Source organism: Lepisosteus oculatus, chromosome 8, assembly GCF_040954835.1.
Source record: "Lepisosteus oculatus isolate fLepOcu1 chromosome 8, fLepOcu1.hap2, whole genome shotgun sequence".
NCBI classification, from domain to species: Eukaryota; Metazoa; Chordata; class Actinopteri; order Semionotiformes; family Lepisosteidae; genus Lepisosteus; species Lepisosteus oculatus.
The window spans coordinates 22,562,719-22,586,981 of NC_090703.1; the positions used below are offsets into that span (position 1 = coordinate 22,562,719).

Here is a 24,263-nt window from a genome sequence, read left to right on the forward strand (position 1 = left end):
TCTGTACATGCTGAGCCAGGCACCTGTTGTATGGAATGTTAACAGAGAGAATATATGACATTTCAGAGCAACTGGAAGGTTGTGATTGCCAAAAGAACGATTGTGCTATGTATGGAAATTAGTATGTTGAATCAATTTTAATTCTAAATATGTAATAACTGAGAGAGGTGGTTTAAAGTATAAAAACTGCTTGTGGATGTATGGATGAAGACCATAACAGCACCTACAAAAGGTGTATAAACTGCACCTTTGTGTTCCTGTTTTCATCACAGAGAGCCCTGAGCCTATCTAGGTCAGCAACAGGCATGAGGCGAGATGCATCCTGTCCATCACAGGGCAGAGTTACACTCACACCAGGGCCAATTTTCCCACAAGCCAATTAATCTACCAGTATATATATTTGGACTGTGGGAGGAAATTAGAGCATCCAGAGGAAACCCACACTAACACAGGGAGAGCATTCAAACCCTATGAAAATAGCAGCCAAAGTCCACAACTAAACCCAAGGAACCAGTGCTGCAAAGCAGAAATGCAAACCGCTGCCACAGAGGGCTCTTCTATGAAACTGTATTTTACAATGTAACTTTGAAGGTGCCTGAAGATCTTTTCTCCCCAGACAACACCTCTGAGTTTGAGAAGTACTGTGCTGGAAAAGACAGGCGCAGCACACCATGTAAATTCTGGGATTGGTTAGAGTGTACACTTGGACAAATCAATACTTTTGACAGTCTTTCAGCTATGCTGAAAATCCCAATCAAAGGATGAGGAAGGCATTCTGGAAAATTCTGTAATTTATTAGTTGTTAAGAGAAAAACAAAACTCTTTCCTAAAATACATACAACACATACAAAATCAATTTTGAAAATCCTGTTAACAGAAAAAATCAATCACTTAAAAAGTCCATCTTGTGAAAGGAAGGAAAGAGGTCCAGAACACCAGTTTGTGCCTATTCATTCAAACATGTCTCCCCTACTACATGTAGTCATGCAAGTCTCAAAATCCAATTGGAAGATATCACCATTTTCTAGACCAGAGGTTTGCAACCCTGTTCCCAGAGGAACTCTATGTCTTCTGGATTTTTCACCACCTGAGTTCTTATTCACAGAGTAACTGATTTCAATTTTCTAGCTATGTAAAGTTCCGTGTGCTGAAGGCATTATAAGTACCCTTGAAGTTGGGTATTCCTGAATAAAAGACTTCTGTCAAAATGCAACTACAATACTGATAAAGCTAGTAATTTCACTCTGAATACCCTCTAATTGAAGTTGAAATGCTGACAACATAAATTGTCTAGCAAAGTAACTTAAGTCTATTCAGCTTACATATTCTTTTGTAGAAGGCTGAATATGAACTCCACAAATTAAATGTGTGCGTCTACAACTCCTGAAAGCATACAAAGCTTTGAAAACAAGAGCAGACGTCCCTCACAAGTCACAGCCAGGAGAGGCAGCTGTCTCGTGTGGTGTTGCCCAGAAACACAAGAGTAAAAAAACTTAAAGACATTTGGTCCAGTTCCATCAGAAATTTCTCATGAGAGAACAAGAACACCAATCTCTTGTTAAAGAGCCCTGATTTTAATGAACAAGGATGAGACAAATCAGGTGCTTGGAACTGCTTTCACTGAGCTCCAAGATGGCATCATTGGTAAAACTCACCAGTACAGCTTACTCCATATGCCCTGGAAGGGAGAGCATGTTTAAAGAGATACTTAATACTCCATTACCCCACCAATCCATACACCATCCGTGCCTATCCATAAGATAAATGTTCTCTGAGAGGATTGGTCTTAATTGCAGGACTATGTGCAATGGAGTCTGGATCCCCTCTGTAAATATCACAGCCCTCAAGGCACACAACGGGTATTTAGAATTGGCTCCTTCTCCAGTATCAAGGACTGAAATGCTAAGTTCCTTCCAAGCACTTTGTCAAGCTGTTGTAAATCTTTCACAATCCACGCCAGATGAGACACAAAGTCTCACTCTGAACCTGAAAAAGAGCACCACCTGCTACAGCTACATGCTGACATTCAAGCAGGCTGACAGTCCTTGAGGAGCTCGGACTGGCTCCCTGAGTTCTTTCCATCCTCTATTTTGCGTGCTCTCCAGCATCAATTTTTAAACGCCCCCAGTGCACGAGTGCGTGGCCGTGCATTGTGAACGCGTCCTCCGACTTCCTGCATGCCAGTCCCGCAGCTCCCTCTCCGTCTGCACGCGGGGGGGGGGCATCACTGCAGCCGAGGCCGTTTCTCTGGGGGGGCCTTGCTGGGCGGAGCTGGGGCGGGGGTCTTGGTGGCTTCGCGCTCTTCCTGCTTTGCCGCTTCAGCCGGAGGCTCAGGCTCCTTCTTCACCTCCACTGCACAGGAGCAAACAGACAGAGATGAGTGAACGAGAGCAGGCGTGACGAAGCCAGCAGAGCACGGGCCTGTGGTTTCATTACCAGCTGACTCAGAAACAACGTGACCCCGCAATAGGGCTTTCCACATACTGCGCAACACCAGTCCTTCAACCACTGCTGTACAACAGTAACATCCAAATCACTGCATAATAAACTATCTCATTGTATTTTCAATGAAAAACATTCATAAGAGCACTTCTTGAAGCTTTTAGCGGAAAGTTTCAAGAAGTGCTCTTATTTTGATGAGCGCAGCTATAGCAGTTATTCAGTTTTGCCCATTAATAAAGGATAGCTATTACTTTACAAGTAGTGAACACCAGAGATATCTGCTTAAAACCATCTCCTATACTCACTGTCCTATCTATTTCAAGATGATTAATAGTATTCTTGTCTCCCCTTGCTTCAAATTCAGCAACTTATCAGTATTTTCTTAATCTGTTGAAATATGAAAACTGACACGTTTTGGCTCATCAGCAATGAAAATGAAGAATGTGATGATTATTACTGCTTGAAAACTGAATCAAATATAAAGCAGCCTACTATGTAACACGTCAAGTAAACAGTAAATCTGAACATGTATTAAAAAAATTCAATATGCAGTTGAAAATATGGTAATCACTTTTTGACAATTATGGTAAATTTCACACATTAGGGATGTTAAGATTAACTGCTGGTACAAGACTCTGTAGGACAGCAGAGGAAAGAACAAAATTGTTAGAAAACACCTGGTCTTACCTGGAACAGGCTTCTCTCCAGGCTTTGGCTGAAAATGAAACAGAAACCAAGTGAATTACACTAAAGCCTAATCTCAAAAATAGCTATGAACAAAATAAGATGATGATTCCTAGACCCCCTGACTTTTTTTTCCATAAATCCACAATTTATATCACCAGTCGTCAAATGATACTTTTTTAAAAACGGCACAATTTAAAAACACCTTAAAATAGACAATGAGTGCAACAAAATGGAACAGGATACAGAGTCTTGTGATTTCCCGCATTGCTTGACACCCTGTTCGTACGTTTAGTGTAGTGTATACTTCCTAGACTTAAAAACATTCAAGCAAGTTTGACATCTTTAAAAGTGCAATTTGACTTTGATTAAAAAAAAACATGATTAATTAAGGAGAAAACAAATCTTGGATGCAGGAATCTTCCATGGGTAGGCTTCCTCTTTCCAGAGGAAACACTGGGCATGAAACTAGCAAAAGAGTGGGGATTATCCAAGCACTGTGACGTCCTCTGTAGTAATAGCAAGGGCTGAAAATAATCATTCGGAACAAATATCCAATACAGCTTACAAAAACACTAAACGTCATAAACCCACTCACAGTTTTGAACAAGTAATTGCCAGAAATTGTATGGAATTGTTTTTGGACAGATTTTGAACTCCTATGTTGCAGGGCAAACAATTCTGCAACACATTTCCTCCGAAATGAGGAGAAAATTGTCTAAGACAGTAAAGTGTGGTCAAAACACTTGGCTTATGTTAATGTTACTTGCTGATGCTAGTAACATTAACTAGAATTTAAAAAGAAAATTAAAAAGAAAAAGAGTGTGTTATGTGTGCGTCACAGTTAAGCAGTCCAGTACCCCCGTTACCCCTTGTACATCTGCTCTTTCCTATTCACCTTGTGTTGTACAAATGTAGTACTGCTCTCATAGTGTGAACTGCATCAAATATTATGTACAACGGTACCTGATGTACCAAAAAAGAACCAGCTTTGAGATTTCTGTCCATCAATATTTCTTCACATTTACCCACAATTAAAAGGCAAAAGTAACACTAATTCCAGCGTATGTTCAAGAGCCCACAGCTCACGACTGCCATACACAGGCTTCTCGTGTTGTTCTCTTGGTGGGATGGTTTTACCTGATAGAAGGCTGGAGGAAATTTCTGTCTCAGATCCAGGAGCAGAGTGTCCACCCTCTGTCTCTGAAATAGGGAGCTGGGCTCCTCCTTCTTTTTGGATTTCGGTTTTGCTTTTTCTGGAGATTCAAAATGACGACAAAGTTCAGATTCAACTCTAGGGAATAAATTCAATCTTTTGCTTAGCTGGAAAATGCTACTGTGGGATAATCTGTTCCCGCTGAAAGTCATAGCTCTAGGCAATGTTTGCAGACTTAAGCATTGCATCCTGCATTTTAAAATCATTTTAAATTCAACATCCTCGCTACAACTTTCTGAGATGAACTAGTGTTCCGTAAACACAGAAGAGGTAACCCCAACAAGTACTATTTGACAAAAAATATTAATGCAATCATTAAATTAGCCAATCTTTTTTAAATAATTCTGCAACGTATACATCTTGAAATGTATAGCCATTGTAGGAAAATATTGTTCTAAGAAGTGGGAAGTTTAACATTACAATAATATACTATTTAAGAAAAGAATGGTAACATTAATTAATCTGAACTATGCTGTAAAATATCATATTACTAAAGTTCTAATTCTAATCTACATTTTATTCAGTGCTACAGAAACCATTTCTGACAGACATCTAATGTTTAATTTGCACACGTTAGCAGACCACGACACAGTAATGCTAAAAACACACAATGCACTAGCCTTTATCATCCTGATCCTTGAAGTGCCACCAGTAGCCTTTGGAGGGATGATAGCGGCAGTAGGACATGGCTTCATCAAATGCAGACTGAATCCCATGCACAGCAGACAGCTTGAAGACAAACACAGAGTCTGATCATAAGGTAACCAGTCAAATCAGAAAAAAAACTGTCAGTCATAAGTTTGTGGAGTAATCAAGGGAGTGTATACTGCTGCAATTTTCATTCGTTAAAAACAGAAATATAAAGTCCTTCTTCATTTCATAACCCTACTGTAAATGACTTCTACAATAACTGTGACTAACTGTAGCCAAGACGTACCTTGTTTAAATTCTGTTTTATTGGTGGACTAAACAAGGTGGCTTTAACACTGAATCAGAATGACTTCACAGAAAAAAGCTAACTTGGGAAAAAGAAAATTTTAAAACCATTTCTGCAGAACAGTGGAAAAACATATGAGGACTTCAAGAAAGCTCAACTAGTTCAAATCTGCAGAAACCCATTGGAAAAACTTGACTCATTTCTTTTTCATCGGTCCTAAAATTGAAGTAAAACAAAAGGGAAACAGTACACAATGTTAGAGGTTACGTGGAGAGCAAGTAGCAATTCATTTACAGGCAACGGTCATGCCTGAAAATACAAAAATATAGTAAATCTATACATTTTGCCCTTAATAACATAGTAAACCTGGACATACGATATGAATTCTCTGCAGTATATTTGGGTAATTTTTCTTTTTTCTACTTGGAAGTAAAGGGTATATATTAGGATTTTTTTTAGCTGCCAGTAAGAAACCTATCACAAGAAAGTGTTTACTAAAGAAACCCCAGCACCAGAACCATGGATCATGGATTGGGTTTGTGGCCCCAATGAGACCTTTTTTTGTTCTGTGAAAGAGGTGAAGTAATCTTTTGTGTAGGTTGTTGGTTATTTGTTGTGTTTTTGCCGACTGTATTTCTATATGTTACCTCCCATTTATGTTAGCATAATGTAAACAGTTAATTATATAAAACAATATACTGAAAGATGAAAGCAGTAAATTATTTTACTTTGAATATGTGTTATCTGTAAATCCTGTCATTAAAGTTAAAAAAAGCTATAGGCTAACTTGCTTTCGTAGTTTGGATGTGCTCGCTCCTCCACTACTTGCCTGTTTAATTTAAAACGGGAAAAAAAAACGAAGAGTTTCTTTCACTTACTAAAATGCAAACTGTGAGATGACAAATCCTGAATAATATATCAATAAATAAGATAATCACAGACTAATTCATTTCAATTCGGTATATTTATACATTTTCTTTCGATTTTTAAAAGCTCAAATATGCACTGTAATTGGCATCACACTTGTACCAACTTCTGAGATTGACAGCTGCCCTCTTTTAGGTGTGCTGGTTGAATTGAAACCAATTGCATGTCTGATGCAGTGTCACTCCCACTATGGGCATGTAATTCCACCTGTGCCTGTTCAGCATCAACTGATCAACTAGTAAGAGCAGTCTCATCAGAAATAACAGCAAGCAAAATGTAAAAGTCTGTATGCTAAAACTGTTGGGAAAAAAATCTTCCAGGATAGATCTTACACTCAAGACTAAAGGTTAAAGAAACAAGTTAAATAACAGTCTATGCAAGTAAGCATATTAAATCAACAACTAGCACTGGAGATGCTGAGGTCAGCTGGATGGAAAACCAGGAGACATAGTGTTCTTCCATGGCCAGGGCTAGGAACCACTGCATTAGATACTCACCACCCTGGAGCCTATCACAGAGCCCAGGTCAGGAGCCTGATATACCACTCCTGCAATGATGTAATAATCAGCCAGGGGGATAACTACAAACACAGACACAGGGAGAAAAGTACAGGCATTAGGACAGATGTACTGTGAAAAGAGACCTGAAACAGTAACACGCTATCATTTCAAGGTGAAGTATTGAGATGCATTTGATAAGTTTTGTTTCTCTCTCATGCCTCATCTGCATTGGGAGAGGCTGTGTTGTTAACATCGGGGGGTCCTTAGGTGATCATTTGATGAAGGAAAAACTACAGCAAGTGTTTAAATATATGTTAGTAACACAGGTAAGCAGTACACTGGAAACGCTCAATTTCTGGCATGTACTTCATAAAACACCACTGCATGTATGAGCCTAGCTCTTTGATGAACCCCAGATTCAATACAAATCCATTCATAAACTGTGCATGGAATATGAAAATTACACATTTATACAACAGAATAAAATTGTATTAACAATAAAATTAAGTTATGGAGAGAGTAAAGAAATCCTTATATTTGAACAAAGCAGATTTTCATCTCAGGCAACGTAGCAATAACAGCCGTTTATTGTGTTCTCACCTTGACTGGGAGATTGCCTTTGTTGTTTTCGAATGATGTACAGAATGGGCTCCTGTGCGTGAAGCAGAATGTACTCAACTCCCACCATCTGGCTGAGAAATGACAGACTCTTTCAACATTTTACATCCAACCTCACAAAGTAACTGTCCAAGAAGCACTGTCCACCAAAAAAAAGCATTGCAATTACACACACAAAAGATGTTTTCTAAAGTCATTATTATTTTAAGCAAATTATCCCATATCTATAACTCACAGAAGTACAGTTTAACAATTTTCACAATTCTCAATTTTCACATAACCCTAACTCTCACTAGTCCTGGAAAAAAATAATATTAAATAAACAAATCAGGACTATTGCTCACCAAAATCAACAAAGCCATCCCACAAAAGTTATCTTTGATCTTACAGAACATTTGCCAGAAACCACATACATTATATTGTGTATACTGTATATATTTTTCAGAAACTACTGCAGTGGGTCAGGAATACAAAACTGACTGTTGCTCCTTATTAAACACCAGGTATCTCTGAAATCACATCACCTACCTATCTGAAATTTAGGTTTTTACTACTGCAAGGCTGCTAGACAAATGCCAATTCCGAAGCCTAAACTCAAGAAGCCTCTAAGGCAGTCCAATATTATAAAACCTCAACAAAGCGGCAAAACTCCACACATATGTCCGCTAAAACATATAGAAAACTGATTCTGAGCAGCAAAGATGACCCCAAAATGTATTTCAAATTTTCACCTGAATGGTCAAGTGTGCTAGCAGCCCTAAAGCAAAAGAAAACCACCCACAATACTTTTTGACATGTTATAATCATTTCAGGGAAAGACCTGCATTGTTTCCTTAGTGCGCTAGTTATGTGGCACTGTTCTATCTTCGAATAACAACAAACATGGCTAATAGGCAACAATCCTTAAGTGGGTTCCCTCTGTGTCATCAATATCGCATTACAATGAAAGTCTTGAGCATTTTTTTAATCATCAATTATTTTTATTTAAAAAGACACCTACCTAAAAAAACACCAATTGATTAAATTGGCCGAGTTTAATACAAATTCTGTTCCTGTCCTGAACAATCAGAAACTGAGAATAAGCAGCTGTCCATCTGACCATCTTTTGACATGCTGGAGTCATGCATCTCAGTGACACGACTGCAAGAGCCAAGGATGTTGCCACTGCACGGGACATGATGTGCCCCAGCATGAATTGGTGATTTCTGGGCTTTGGGACACAATCTGCACTCTACACTGATTGAGCCACTAGGAATCCCCTTGGACTGTTTTCGGGGGATTCTGATCGAGGGGCAAGAGGCACCTACTTTAGATGGTCCAGAGTGAGTCTCTGCATCTTCACCACTTCATTGTTGCAGGTCCTGTCATAGAAGGGGTTGCTTCTCTCGGAAAAGTAATCCAGTACATTGCCTGGGTTCAGGATGGGCACCCAACCACTGTCCACCCAGGATATTCCCAGAAGGTTGTCTGTGAAGAAACATTAAGCCCTCATTAAACAGGTCCACAGTCAAAAAGAATTGTGCTTTTTAAAACAACAGAATCTCTCAAGAAGGTCAAGTCTTTTTCCCCCAGCTACTCTGTAACACACTGGGATACAAGTGCCCGTACATCATTTTTCCCCCAGTCAGAGCTGTCTGAAATGACTACTTGTAAGCCATGATATTTCGTGTTAATTTCTAGCAATTAATATGTAGAAATTATCATTTAATTTCTTTCTAAAACATAAGCATCCTACAAATGCTTGTTACTTCAAGTGCTTTGTTAGATTCACACTGCTTCTGAGTTTCTGTTTTGGTCTTCTTTTGTATTAATAATGTCATTCCCAATGTCTTGTCAAGATGCAAAATCTAAATATCTCAGACACCACCTTAAAATACGAATAATGCTAAATCTAATTCAGTACGGAGGTTTAACTCAGCAAGATAGAATGCCTTTAGTGATTTGAAACTGAGGGAAAGAATCACCATTTGCCAATGTTAAAAACACAATGATCCGCCCCTTATGATCAAGGAGATGAAACTAATATGCCACATTAATTTTAATATGTATTGCAGTTAAATAGCACTGTTAAGGCGCTTATTATGTTTTCATAGTTATTATTCATAACCCAACGCGTTTTTAAAGTCTAAAGTCTCTTTCCAGAAAATGCATATTATAATTCGTTTTTGTTCAAATGCTGTAGTAAGGCATCATAATTAGGACACGGAAAAGGTAAAAAATAAAAATGACAACGTTGCCGGAGTTAAATCAAGAATGCTAAGAAACCATGTATTGTAACGTGTCACGCTTTTTCCCCCAAACATCCACAATTTCTCCATATACAGACCCTGGATATCGTGGAATGAATTCATAAATATAAACAAACTCTACAGAGATATGGTCATACATTGTATAATATATCAGTAGATTATAAAATACACGTATTCTTCTATTACGTGTGATTTTTAAAACCCAAACTAAAAATCTTTTCTTTTTCCTCCGGTTCTCGCAAGTACTGTATCTGTACAGAATACTTCGAAAAAGGTACAGGGACGTATTCAGACATTGTAGTTGTGTACAAATCACTTTCATGCCATTAGTATTTACGCTGAACCACTTATTTCTGAGCTTAAAGTAAACAGAGAAACACAAAGAGAAAAAATACAAAACTCAAAATTTACCCCTAACATCCACAGACGCCATCTTGCTAAATTTCTGTCGCTTATGGATGTAGTCATACGTTTAAATCGTAGTCGCCTGATTGTGACGTAGTTAATATTCTTACAGTAAATGCTAAGTCGGATTTTACGTTGGCGTTGACACGTTATTCTAAATGGAGTATATCACAATATTCTCTTGCCCCTGTTTCGTTATCTTCTGTGCACATAAACCCAAGACATCAAATACGTGATTTATTGCTTACTAAAATGGCTGCAAGTCATATTTAAATTGATTAAACCTCCCCAAATGTTATCGTTCTTTCACGTTACCATTGTTGCTCTATGTTTTTGGTTCATTAGTAATATGCCATCATATTCCATATTCTGCAAACTATAACCCTATCATAAAGTAACACGGATTACGATTTTTGTCACGTTATTATCGAACCAAATATTTATATAAAACTTGAACTTTACATCAACATTCCCCATTTGTATGGGTCCTGAATATAATTGTTTAATGACAAAATTGTGTTAAGAAGGACAGTAAACAGAACACTTCTTTTTAAGTATGCAGTATTTTTCCTTTCTGTTGATTTTCGTACTCCTGTCTGGTTTAAGGGTGAGAAACTACAGTGTTAAGAGGAAATATTAGTCATAACATTCAGTAACTCATACATAAAAATGAGAAATTCCCTTTAATGGTGTAAATATTATCAACAAATATAGAGAGAGAAAACATTCTTTCTATATGCTTCTGCCAAATGTTCATATGGAAAAACTGGGAAATGCTACAATAACAATTTTAAATGTTAATGCCATTGGTAGGTCTGTCTTAGTGTGGGATTGCTTTACCTTCTCACAGATGGGAACCCTAGGTTTAAACCAACACTATAAACACTATAAAATGGGATAGTATGTCATTTGCCAGCAGCTACTGTATATCACCCTATAACTCACAACTGGCAGCCCACTGAAGCTCAGCAGGTGTGAGCCTGGTCAGTACCTGGATGGGATACCTCCTGGGAAAGCTACGGTTGCTGCTGAAAGAGGTGTTAGTGGGCCGGTAGGGGGCGCTCACCCTGTGATCTGTGTGGATCTTACTGCGCAGTATAGTGATGGAGACACTATATCGTAAAAAGGTGCTGTCCTTTGGATGAGATGTAAAACCAAGGTCATGACCCTGAAGTCAAGTAGGGGTGTTACCCTGGTGTCCTGGATAAGTTTCCTCCTGGCCTTTACCAGTCATGGCTTCCTACTTTCTCATCTATAAATTGGCTTCATCACCCTGTTCTCCTCCCCACTGATGTGTGGTGAGTGTTGTGGTGCACTATGGCTGCCAGTAAATGCTGCACATTTGTGATGGTGGGGATGAGTCCCCATTACCTGTTAAGCACTTTGGATGGAGTGTTCAGAAAAGTGCTTTATAGGAGTAAGGAATTATTATTATAGCTGCATTCACACAAGAGAGGCTGAACATTTACCAAGAATAAGTGGGGACTTTAAATTAAGATCACAGGCCTCACTTAAATCTGGAGTATGGCAAGATTAGTTACAGGTGGGTAGCTGCGTCAGCATGCGTAGGCTGCAAAGGAACAAGTAATAGGTTTATTCCATGCTGAAAAAAAGAAGAAAGAGAACACAACGTTTCGGCCGTGGAGCCTTCTTCAGGTGTGAACTAGTCACATTGTCAAAATAATGTTGTACTAAATGATTTAGTCGTGTTGTAGTACAGGTGAGTGCAGTCTTAATCCCAGTGAGCCACTAAGTGTTATGTATTTTGTTAAAATCCAGATCTCTCAGAAGTATGTATTTGGTAAATTAGTACAAAGAAATGTGCCTTTATTTAAAGTATCCTAAAACCCTATATCTCTCTCTCTTTTGTTTACAGGATCTAAAAAAATAGCTTTTCAGTGGGAGCGCCATTGAATGAGGAAGAACACAGAATGTGCACACAAGTTAATTAAAAAGTAGAAGAATGCATAAAGATTTACACAATTTGTGTAATTTTGAAGGGTGGCACAGTGTCGTAGTGGGTAGCTTGCTGTCTCACTGCGCTGGTGCACTGTGTTCAATTCTGGACCTGAAGTGCTATTTGTGTTCTCCCTGTGTTTGCATGGGTTACAGTATGTATATTACTGATTCTTGCTTGTTCAATCATCCATCTATCCTCTACTTTATCCATTTCAGGACCGTGGGGGAGCCAGAGCCTATCCTAGGAAGCAACACATGCAAGGCAGGATACATCATGGACAGGACACCAGTCCATCACAGGGCAGACACATGCAGACACAGACACGCATCCACTCACACCAGGGCCAATTTTCCAAGAAACAAATTAACCTACTACTATATCTTGGGACTATGGGAGGAAGCTGGAGCACCCAATGAAAACTCACATAAACATCCAGAGACCATACAAACTCCACCCAGATAGCACCCCAGCAATTGAACCCAGCGCCCCAGCACTGAGAGGCAGCAGTGTTATCCATTGTCCCTTGTTTATTTATAAGGAATTAAAATCCTCTTTATGTTTGAAAATAATTTATTCAAAGCATTAGTTATGGAAGTCTTTGCAGATTAAATTCCGACTATTCTGCCTGAGAAGGCGTGAAGCACTGTAAAAAGGCTTTGAGTTGGCTAAGGAGGATTGGAGACACAGAAAAATAATACATCTGTTCTTCTCTTTAGTTAAAACATCACTTCTTAGAATATACACAACTGACTGGGTGAGAGAGTGGGTTCAGAAATTGCCTCTCTGTTTTCAGATGTCAGAGGTCACTGGAAGCCTGTTGTATCAGCTGTTGTGGAGCCTTAAATATACAGAATGCAGTGCAGTGGAAGTCACTCTCAGAATCTGTGGAAAACCAAGGCCAGCTGACTAAAAGATAATTTTCTGAAAGGGTGTTAGCTTCAGGGTGTAGATGGAAAAGCTTATTTAAACTGATCTCTCAACAACATGACGCGATATATACTCCCCATTGAAGAGACCCAGATTAAATCATGACATCAGACACTCAATCGCAAATTCCAAACATGTCTCCTGATGGAGCTATTTGTGTGTGAGGTGGAAAGTCACTGCCACTAAATAGCCAGCTTTTGGATTTTACCTCAGGGTTTTATGTTTTCAGTTGAGGCCGGTCTTCTACTCACTGTCCCCAGGACTAAATCACAGACTCTTGGTGACTGTGCCTTTTCTGTTGCTGTTCCAGTGTTGTGGAATGACCTCTCTCGGTCTTTAAGAGAAACAAATTCTGTAACTCTCTTCAAATCTAAACTGAAAACTTACCATTTTACCAAGGTCTACGTCTGATTGCCTACAGTCAGTTTGTAAAAACCTGTATGCTTTTAGGTTTTTTTCTATTTACTTTTATTGCACTGTTTGTTCTTCACCTTTTCTTTCTGCAAGATGCACAGCGTCCTTTAGTTTGGAAAGGCGCTTTATAAATAAAAGTTATTATTATTATTATTATTATTATTATTAGTGATCTGGTGCACTATGGCTGCCAGTGGATGCTGCACATTGGTGGTGGTGGAGGGAAATCTGTAAAGTGCTTTGAGTGGAGTCTCCAGAAAAGCGCGATATATACATGTAAATAATAATTCTTATATTATTAATAAACAAAATTATAATCACTTAATAAAAGTGATTTATTCTGCATGTGATGGAGAGGAATTGTGGGAATAAATTTTAAATGCTTTGGAATTGGAAAAATGACATTTCTGAAGACTGTGAACTAGTCACATTGTCAAAATAATGTTGTACTAAATGATTTAGTCGTGTTGTAGTACAGGTGAGTGTAGTCTTAATCCCAGTGAGCCACTAAGTGTTATGTATTTTGTTAAAATCCAGATCTCTCAGAAGTATGTATTTGGTAAATTAGTACAAAGAAATGTGCCTTTATTTAAAGTATCCTAAAACCCTATATCTCTCTCTCTTTTGTTTACAGGATCTAAAAAAATAGCTTTTCAGTGGGAGCGCCATTGAATGAGGAAGAACACAGAATGTGCACACAAGTTAATTAAAAAGTAGAGGAATGCATAAAGATTTACACAATTTGTGTAATTTTGAAAGGTGGCACAGTGGCGTAGTGGGTAGCTTGCTGTCTCACTGCGCTGGTGCACTGCGTTCAATTCTGGACCTGAAGTGCTATTTGTGTTCTCCCTGTGTTTGCATGGGTTTCTTCTCGGGTTTCCTCAAACAGTCCAAAGATATACCAGTAGGTTAATTGGCTTCTGGAAAAACGGGTCCAATGTGTGTGTGTTTGTGTCTGTTAGCTCTGCAATGGACTGCTGTCCTGTATAGCGTGTACCCTGCCTTGCACCTGTTACTTGCTGGGATAGGCTCTGTCTTCCCAGTGACCCTGAATTGGAGGAAGCATTTAAAAAATGCATGGCCGAATGTTCTCCTTAAACTGTAATATTGAAGGGACACAGAAACCCGAAACGTGAAGAAGACTTGTCACGAAAAGGGGAAAACACACTTCTTCAAACCACACAGTGAGTTCATATTGTACCGCACTGTCGCTTTCAAAATTCAATTTGCACTTTAGCAAACCTGTTGTATCCAAACCAAGCCCTCAGGCAGTCTGGCCTCTTGGTGAAGTAAATTGGTCCCCATGACAGCAAACGGATATCAGAGTAACGGCCTAGTTGATGCTTTCTGACAAAGAAGAAAAGACTTTACTAAAGACAAGGGTGACTGCTGCTCTTGCGTCAGGGAGCTGTGGTTGGGATTGGAATCAGTTAGAAGAACAGCAGGGGTGTGGAAGCCACCAGGCTTGGGAGTTTAACATGCTTTCTGAGGTCTGCAGTGGTAGCTCCACCCCGCCATTGAGGAAGAGAGCCCTTTGACACGCCCAAGGAAAGCCGCAAGAGCAGCTGCACTGGGACTGAACACCAGCCAGATCCAGGCCTCCCGTTTGAGCTCAAAGGACATGACACTTGATTTTCTGGTGGAAGCTTTGCAGCATTTCTTTGGCACCTTTCTTGTCAGATGTCTTCTGAAGTAATGGCTAGGGGTGACTTCAGAAGACATGTTTTCTCTTTAGGATTTTAGGAATACTAGGTGACAAATTGAACAAGGCTTCGTATACAGTAGGAGGAACAGGTGCCGGCCTGAGTTTGTATTAAGATGAAAAACTTGATGGCTAATGAGATGTGTAATTAGAAAGTTGTTCTTTGGATCTGCAAATGCACATGTGGGGTTAATTTTGCCAACTGTTAACAGTATGAGACTGGTAAGATATTAAAAAATAAATACATGTGGTCAACAGTTTAAAACGGAACGACTACTACAGAGTGACCGTTTTAGGCAGACAAACGTTAGATCTACGGCACAATCTACGAATAACTGTCAGAAAAATAGAGTATCTTTCTGTGCTGTGGAGAGAGCAGCGCTCGGCACAGCTAATTTTCAACACTCGGCGCAGCATTGAGTTAAGGAAAGGCATCTCCGGACTTGTTTTGTTCGCTATCCACAGGGCTGTTTGCATTCCTGTCTTGAGCAGAGCAGCTGCATCAGGTTGGGATACGATTTTAACTCCCTCTTTCATTATTCTTTAAAAAGAAAGAAAAGCCTCTTCCGGGTCAGCACAGCAAATAGGGGGGGAAATGCACTTGGAAAAACGTTACGCTATATAAGCCTCAGAAAAATATAAATAAGCAAAACTGGGAGCAGCAGGCAGAGACAAAAGGACTAAGTACTGTACAGTGGAAGATCGAGGAGCATCTGTATGCACCAGACGTAAGGAATCGACTGCCCCACAAGGCGAATTACAGAACGAGACAAGCAGCGCTGCGCCTCCGAGGTGCTTGAACCCGAGCACGGCTCTTCAGGATCTAAACCCTGTTTTAGCCGGGTGGGTTTTATGTGGAGGTAATGATGAGTCAAAGTCGAGCCGGACAGGATGGGAATACTAGCAGAACAGAGTGCGGCAGTACCTCAAGCAGCAGCGGCGGGGGCATCTCCAGGCTGCAGGTCTACAGCAGCCATTCGCAGAGTGGCCGGGGCAGAGACATGCGTTCCCAGCAACTGGGTCGCCACAGCGGGTCCAGCGCCAAGCAGACGGGCCATTCCGAACCGACGGATCTGCTCCGAAGGGCGCTGGACTTTAAGACTCAGGGAACCCAGTGCTACAAGGAAAAGAAATACAGGGAAGCGATCGGCAAGTATCACAGGGCACTCCTGGAGATGAAAGGGCTTTGCAGGGTTCTCGGAGACCCAGATGCCAGTTCTAAGTCGCCATCCTCCGCGGTGCCAACACCGGGCAAATCCACTCTGACAGACGAGGAGAAGGGGGCTGTGGAGAACGCCGAGCTGGAGTGTTACAACAGTCTCGCTGGTATGATGAGCGATGCCGCTGCTCGTTCGCTACACAATACACCAACACTCTCTGAAATAAAGCACAACAGTGAACAGAACCACATTAGTGGATCGTTTTATGTCCAAACCGCTGACATCTCCGACATCGTTATGACTATAATTGATGGTTAAAAGCGTAGTACACACAGCACTTCTGTCGTGCGTTTTTTCTATTTTTCTTTAACGTTTCCACATTATTTAGGAGGATAATGCAAACATCATTTTGCATCTGTATGGTATTATGTTCGTCGTAGCTTCGTATGGGACAAATTACAGCATTTTGATTTGTGTGCCTGCAGTATCATCTGCTGTTTGTCATCCGGTTACAGGTTGCAGTTAGGATGATTGTCGGAAATTCGCTTTGCATTGTGTTTGGGAGCAGATCACACTCCCAAAATATTTGCTTTGCAATTATGGTGAGTTGAGTTTGTGCTAAGCGTTGTTTTTGTAATGATTACAAAATTGTAGATTTATACGATTATTTGTAGTTTTATAACTACCTTGTTATTACGTAAACACAGGAAGTCATCGGCTACTTTTCGAAAATCGATATACATGTATTCTAGTAAGTCCTTAAACGAGTAGTTACTTGATAAACATGATTCAATCATTTAGAGACAGAAACCGTGTACGTGGCTGTAGAGTGTTTTACAAGGCAGTAGCGTACAGATTTTCATTTAAGATGAAAAATTATTTAGTACGTTATCAATGATTATGCCTGTATGTATACCTTCAGATGATCCCGATTAAATAGAATTTATGTTGTGCAAAGTCAATAGTTCAACTGGATAAAAAGATAGCCATTTTAGTTGGTTCTTGGTATTTTACTCGAAATGTGCGTTAGTCATCTATCTCAGTGTTGAAACGAATGAGGCGCTCTATCTTTTAAAAATATAACTAGCAGTTGCGTGTACAAAACAGTTCTCTTCAAAGACGAATCAAAGGTTCCTCGGAGAGCGACAAATTTTATGTGTTATTTTCTATGTCTGATATGTACTTATCGTAATTCGTTGTCAATTCTATCAATTCTCACACATTCCTCTGTGTAGAGTTTGCATGCTTCTGCTGTGTTCACACGAGCTTTATCCAGATGCTCTAGTTTTCTGTGACTCTCGCAAGGAATAAATGGCTTTCTGATCATGGATGAATTCAGTCTGTATTGGGAACGGGTGACTATGAGAATAGTTCTGATACTGCAAGGTTCATTATTTGGCCCCAGTGAGAGAACTGGACTCCCCACCTCATAACTTCCCCTTGACAAGAGAGGTTTTGATACATTTCTTTTCAGTAACCAGTAATGATTATTGGGCTGAACATTGGAGAGTATGAGGCAAAATGACCACACGGTTCAGGTCCCACAAAACTTGGGCTGCCCTGGTCTCCTGACCTCAGTTCTCCTCTTGTTTTGGTTAATGGGTATTAAAGTCAAAATTAAAATCTCTTAAGACTGACAGATATAGAGCCAAAAACAGTCTAAAATATCACATTAGACAATTATTGGTTAAATGAGGTGCTCAATTAAATTACTCTATGTGCTGGTTTCCTCCCACTGTCCAACGACATGCTGGTAGGTTAAATCTTGGAAAACTGTCCCTAATATGAATAATAGTTTAGGTGGGTCAGCAGGCGTAGGCTGCATAGGAACAAGTAATAGGTTTATTCCATGCTGAAAAAAAAGAAGGAAAACACAACGTTTTGGCCGTAGAGCCTTCTTCAGCCATCTTCTTTTTTTCAGCATGGGATAAACCTATTACTTGTTCCTAATATGAATATATGCATGTTTATGTCTGTGTGTACCTTGTGATGAGCTGGCGTCCCTGGGTATATCCTGCCTTGCACCCAGTGTTTCAACAATAACAAGGCCTCTTGTCCCGAAATATAATTGACTGCGATATGTTGATTGTTTTCACAGCAGACTCAGTACGTACGGTACCACTCTCCAAGATGTACTGTAGCTGTTAGTTGAGGGGTGAAGGGGTGTCAGGCCCATCTAACTCTTGTGTACCGCACTCCCAGCTTGCCTGCTGCAGATGGAACTGGTGAATTATGAGAGGGTGAAGGAGTACTGTCTGAAGGTCCTGCGGAAGGAAGGGGAGAACTTTAAGGCCCTGTATCGCTCAGGGGTGGCCTACTACCACCTGGGAGACTTCCACAAGGCCCTGCACTACCTTAAGGAGTCTCACAAGCAGCAGCCCTCAGGTCAGTTGCTCTCTGAGCATGGGAATCCGTTACACACAATGTTTAGCACAGGACATGTTTGGTACTTTTTCTTGCAGCTGGATGAAGAGAGTAAGATGTTTTTATGAGTCTGTCTGGAAATCACATTATTCAAGGAGTTAAATCTGCAGCTTTATGGACTTCCTGTTTCTTGCTAGGGAATGAGCGCAGGTTCTTTCACTGAAACTTCTGCACAATTGGCACTGTTCTAATTTATTGAAAGCATAACGTCCAGTATTGCCTATCAATCACCTCGGCAAAGGCACATTAGAAGTTGACTGGCAGTATATATAAAAATAAATTCATTAGTTTCAGAAGCTTTCCAAAATTCCAATAATGGTTACATTATGAATAACACTCGACAAGACCTCAAAGCTTTTGAATGTTTCTCTGCTAACTGTATTTTGAAAAGACCCAAGGTTAGAAAAAGGGTGTACTTAAGCTAATTAATTGATATCTAATGTTGTATGCCACGTTTTTTTAGCAGCATTGCTGTACAGTATTTTATTATAATGTGCAATGTTTATGTGTTTAAAATTGTAAAGAAACTAAATTTCTCAGAATTCCTGCTCAACAGGAGAGCAGTCCTAACAGCTCAAAGTTATGTGTTTTGCATCAGCCTGAGAGTTTCCTGTTATGTTCACTGTTAAAATAGCCTTTTCCTGTCTTTGTGCCTCTGTGCTGTATCCTGCAGACACCAATGTTATCCGCTACATTCAGCTGACAGAGATGAAACTCCGGCGCAGCTCTCAGAGGGAAAAGGAGGCCTCGTAAACAGAAGCTGCTGTTGCCATGGAAATGTGCCATGAGCAATCTCTGTGCCGAAACCTGGCAGGCCTCACCTTCTGGCCAGTGCTTAGAACTACCCATTCTGATTGGATATGTGCCTATACACAGACCTCTTACAATTGGATGTCAGGAGTGGATGTGGAGTGCATGATTGTTTTGCTATGCGCGTCCATTTTGTTTTATTCCAGGTGGTAATTCATACAATAACTTATGATATTCCAGGAAACAGGCAATGTATAATTGTCTTTATAAACAAAATACTGATAGAACAGTAAAAAAAAAACCAACATCACTAAATAGCTTAACCGGGCTCCTGGCACTGTATTTGTCATGTGCCATCTGTTAATGTTAAATCTTCCAAAGATCCTACCAGCAGTGCCAAGAATCCTGCAGTCTCCTTCCAATGGACACATTCCCTCACCCTCTGACTCACTGAGGAGACAAGATATCTCCCCAAAAAACTGTGGAATATTTATGAAGAACACCTTAACTGAACACTACGTACAGATTCAAAACAGCAATATCAAGCTTGGAAAACATTTGCTCTAGGTTACATACAGTACTGTAACACATTACATATATTAACCCTGCTCCTGGCCATCTTGCTAAATTTCAAACCCCAGCATGATCAATACCACAGCCCCTTCAAAATCTTTTTAGGAATATCAGTCATACCCCTACTTTGTCATACCAAAAGGCCAGCGATATACATCAGTTCTGAAGCTAAATATTCTCAGGGATGTGAAAAGTACAGCAGAAATGAAAGGAAAGGAAAGTCAGTTCTGTTTTGTGAAGCATCATGATGTAGAACTTAGGCACATTAGCAATCTGTAATCATTTTGTAATTCCCTCTCTAATGTTACCATTTCATTAAAAACAGGATTCATGGTAGATCTAAACCATTCAGTGGTCCACAAGCTGTCAGTAAACATTAATCTGCAACTAATCACCTGCGCAATAGAGTCCATCTCTTAGATACTATACGCAGGACTGCAGCCTTGACCTGTAATGCCCTGGCATTCAAAGTGTGTTTTAGAAAGGCACTCTTTCATCCCTGAGAATGAACTGTAAATATTAACAGACTGTACCTAAATCACAGTACATACATAGTGCTCACATTGTGGTTGATGCAAAGCTGTATTCAAATACCCTCCTTGTGGGAATGGTAGACTCCTATTGTTAATAACTGTGGCTAACTTCACTGTGGATATGAAGTGTTTCATTAAAGACAGGCATTTAAGGAAAAAAACATCCATCTCTATTAATTGTTGAAAACGGGGCCTCAAAAAGTGGCTCATCCAGTAAGGGTGCTGGCCCAAGTGCTCTATGAGCTCTGTGATCACTGGTTTGAATCTGGGTCACATCACTAGCTGACTGTGACTGGAATTCTCCATGAGGATATGGTGGGATTGGGTGGCTGGGGTGTGTTCAGCAACACAGGGACCCTTGTTGCCTCATTGGCATTTGCAGGCTCATATGGTGCTGTTGGTGAGGGATGCTCCTTCTATCAGCACTAAACCTGGGGTTGCTGTAATTTGTTTCATGATGAGTGACTTTAAAGATGGGCTGCTCTGTCTGCATCTTCTCTTTCTATCCTCCCAGTGTGTGGTTGCGAGGATAGTAGCTGCGAACTGAGGACAACACAATTTGCTATTCCAAATCCCTTGAGTATAACAAAAATAATTGGCAATTATAAGTTAAAAGAAACACCCTGCATAAACCTGTGTCAGACAGGGGAGGCTCTACTGACTGTTCTGTATGAGTAAATCAATTCTTGGAAAGCAAGACTCTTAAAATGTGATAAGGAGGCATGATTGCAATTCAGGGCAGTCAAAAAATGTATTGACCAAATAGGCACTGGGCATTTGTGGCATGGATGTGTCTTTGTCTTGATATTTTAAGTTTAGTATTTATTTAGTTACACATAACAAATTGATACTGAATCACTTCATAGTTGACAAGTGTTGCACATTTTATATTGGAGTAAAAAAAAACTCTTCTTATTAAACAAGCTTGTCAGAAATGGGGAAAAAATACTGAGTGTGGCCTAGTTTGCTTTCAATATGCAGTTTCCACTGATGTCCATTTAATCTGTCTTTGTGGTTTGAGTTCAAATGAATCTGTGCTGTGCTGCTTCAAAGCAAACCTTTTCTTGTGAAGACAGGTGCTATTAAAACGGAGCCAACATACTGTATAACTGTGAATAATTTCTTGGAGGGCTCTTTTGTAAAGGGTAGGGGCATCTTTCATTCCACTTCACTACCCGTTTCCCACAATAGTTTAAGTCACGTGCCTGCACTTTTTCTTGTCATTCTTCACATCCTGATGAGTCGTCAATCTTACACAAACTAAATCTAGCACATTTGCTTTCAGGATGTATGCACAGGCAGGGCCAATTGGAACACTACAGGCTAAGTCTAAGTCTAAGAGAAATTCCTGCTGCACATTTGGCAGTGGCATCCATCTTGAGAGGAAGGTGTTTCTCTAAATGCAAACAAAGTCAGATGGAGGAGCCTTGAGAATACACTGTTGCTGCACTGAGGGGTACCTGACTGCAGTGAGAGGTAGACTATGTTCGTGTTGGCCAGGGTGCCCTTGATGTGACTTGGTGTGCACCAGTGACTTCTGGGATCTACTAGATTCATTGAGTGACATACTGCCCCTCCAATTGGCGCTCACTCTCCTGTAAGGCACAGTGGCCGAGATGATAAGCCAATGGTGGATCCGAATTCTGTGTATCAAAAGAAAATAATTAAAGTTTTTCAAAAATTCAGAATATTAAAAAAAACACAGGCACGTTACTTGAACCGTTAGAGCAAGGTGATGTACCGTAGATTATAACTGTTTTTCACAAACCCCAATGCTTGCTTTTTAAAGATTAAGTAATGCTTAGCATAAGCACATTGCCTGTAGGGGAATACTTAGTAGCCTGGGCACTCTGTATACACAAAGAATGTTACAAAGCTGTAGAATAATATAACAAGGGTGAAACATCTTTGAGATGTACTCGTATATACAGTAATTGTTGGTGTGAAAAAAAAACAGTTTTACATTGTTTGTAATCTTGTTCTGTAACCTAAAGTTACATATTAAATATAAAAGTGGTATCACTAAATCTGACTCGTCTTTGTCTTGCTTCTGATATAAGTGCAAATTGAGAGGCCAAGCAGAATACCCAGTATCACTTCTGACCAAGCCACCTGTCAGGAGGAGTGCTTGAGGCTCTACTTCTAATACTAATTTGTCTGATGCTTTTATCCAAAGTAACTTACATTTGCACTCATTTATACAACTGGGTATTTTACTGGGTGAAGTACCTTGCTCACTGGTACAATAGCAGTGGCTCCTTCATGACTTGAACCTGCAACTTTCCAGTTACAAGGGCAGAATCCCAACCACTACACCATAATGTTACCCAGAAATATGATATGCGAGCATATTTTTTCCTCACCGAGTAATAATTTTATATATACAAATGCTTAACTTGAATTGCTACACTTTGCGATTAGAGTCCTGGTCAGAAATTCATTTTCTACCCATGCACTGGAAATGACAAAAAGCAGCATCTCATGCCACTTTCAAAAGATCCCTCAGTTTGAATGTAAAATGTACTACCCTGACTGAGATGAACATTCAAAATAGTAACCACAGGCATTGATGAAAACAGAGAAACATGAGCCAGAGGACCCAGGAGGAAACTAGGGTGCAATTAAACCAAGAACAGGGGGCACTTCACTACCAAAAGGGTTGTGGGATTCTGGAACAAGCTACCCAGCCGTTTTGTTGAAGCCAATACCGTGTCTTCTTTCAAGGAATGGCTGGATGAGATCAATTAACTGGTTGCTTTCCAAGCGGCAAAGATGGATTGAATGGCCTCCTCCCATTTGTTAACTTGTTCATAAAGAAATAACTTGATAGTAACCAAGAAAAACCTCAAATACCTTCTGCATGAAGCTAACTTCTTAAGCAGCTGATATCCCTGTTTTCTAATGTTCTTCCAGTTCCATGTTTTCTCAGTATGAAAGGATACCAGGCCGTGTCTGATTTGCTCTGGAAGTCTACATACAGTACACACCCCCTGGGTCATACATCGCAGGGAGATGACAAACTCTGTGTTCCCTCAGCAGATGTCCTTGTTAATAATTTAAGACCTCCATATCATGCTTAATTCTAACCTTGCAGAGGTGAGAAAACAACAGGGCCGGAGACAGTTCTGACTTAGAGTTCCTAGCTCATGACTAAGGTACATAACGCACTGCAGAAGGAAGGGAATCCTAAAACAAACACCAAGAGGAATAATGTAGTCCAGTACAAGAAAGCCGTATGCACTTGAGACAGCGACTGAAAATCCTGTATCTCTGAGGTACCATTTTCAGTGGTGCATGACAGTGAGTACTGGATATTAATGCAGTTAAGGCAAGCCAAACATATACAGTATAAAGTATAACCAGATCATGCTAAGGAGATGGAGAAAAAAAATCAGTTGGAAGATATTTCTGTGCAAATCATCATCCGTTGTGATGAGGCTTCTTAGTGCCAACTTGGTGTTCTGTAAATACCGGAGGCATTAAAGCTCAGCACAGCAGGCTTCTTCTTAGAGGCTGGACATGGTGGAATGCCTTTCTGCACAAATTTCTGGTGACAGCAGGCTCCCACAATCCAGACTGTGCAAGCCTGTGGCTTTTACACATAGAGCTGTGCTTATTAATTTCAAATTAAACATAGCGGTATTTGTCACCAAAGAAGTCACGCATCCATGACTTGTTAAAGGAGAAGAAATCATTTAACAAAAGCACGAAATAACCAGAGAATGTATTTCACTGTATTTACGATATGAAAGAATTATCTGTGGATTTAAATCTCAAATACTTAAACACACTATTGGATGCTGGCAGAACAAAGATGGCAAATGAGAGGAGATAACATGCTG

At 40.0% G+C, this 24,263-nt stretch overlaps 2 protein-coding genes across 2 annotated transcripts; one reads left to right on the plus strand and one right to left on the minus strand.

The window, feature by feature from the left end:
* Positions 1-773: 773 nt before the first annotated feature.
* Positions 774-10,044, minus strand: med6 (mediator complex subunit 6). Its single transcript, XM_006632669.3, has 8 exons — positions 9,985-10,044; positions 8,632-8,791; positions 7,307-7,398; positions 6,704-6,786; positions 4,963-5,071; positions 4,267-4,382; positions 3,130-3,157; positions 774-2,352 (listed from the first exon to the last, which is right to left on the minus strand). Exons 1-8 carry the CDS (start codon positions 10,004-10,006, stop codon positions 2,225-2,227), a joined length of 738 nt encoding a protein of 245 aa, XP_006632732.1. The 5' UTR covers positions 10,007-10,044; the 3' UTR covers positions 774-2,224.
* Positions 10,045-15,248: 5,204 nt separating this feature from the next.
* Positions 15,249-22,448, plus strand: LOC102692614 (tetratricopeptide repeat protein 9A). The gene is made up of 3 exons (XM_006632704.3): positions 15,249-16,307; positions 18,344-18,526; positions 19,239-22,448. The coding sequence occupies exons 1-3, from the start codon at positions 15,845-15,847 to the stop codon at positions 19,316-19,318; spliced, it is 726 nt and encodes a 241-aa protein (XP_006632767.2). The 5' UTR covers positions 15,249-15,844; the 3' UTR covers positions 19,319-22,448.
* Positions 22,449-24,263: the final 1,815 nt, after the last annotated feature.

Bases quoted from the DNA above. Each gene is read 5' to 3' on its own strand.
- LOC102692614 (XM_006632704.3), top strand. From the start codon at position 15,845: ATGATGAGTCAAAGTCGAGCCGGACAGGATGGGAATACTAGCAGAACA. The intron at 16,308-18,343 runs GTATGATGAGCG...CCGCACTCCCAG, and splicing joins GTGTTACAACAGTCTCGCTG to CTTGCCTGCTGCAGATGGAA. The intron at 18,527-19,238 runs GTCAGTTGCTCT...TGTATCCTGCAG, and splicing joins TCACAAGCAGCAGCCCTCAG to ACACCAATGTTATCCGCTAC.
- med6 (XM_006632669.3), bottom strand. From the start codon at position 10,006: ATGGCGTCTGTGGATGTTAGGG. The intron at 6,787-7,306 runs GTGAGAACACAA...CTGTGTTTGTAG, and splicing joins AAGGCAATCTCCCAGTCAAG to TTATCCCCCTGGCTGATTAT. The intron at 2,353-3,129 runs GTAAGACCAGGT...GCTCCTGTGCAG, and splicing joins TGGAGAGAAGCCTGTTCCAG to TGGAGGTGAAGAAGGAGCCT.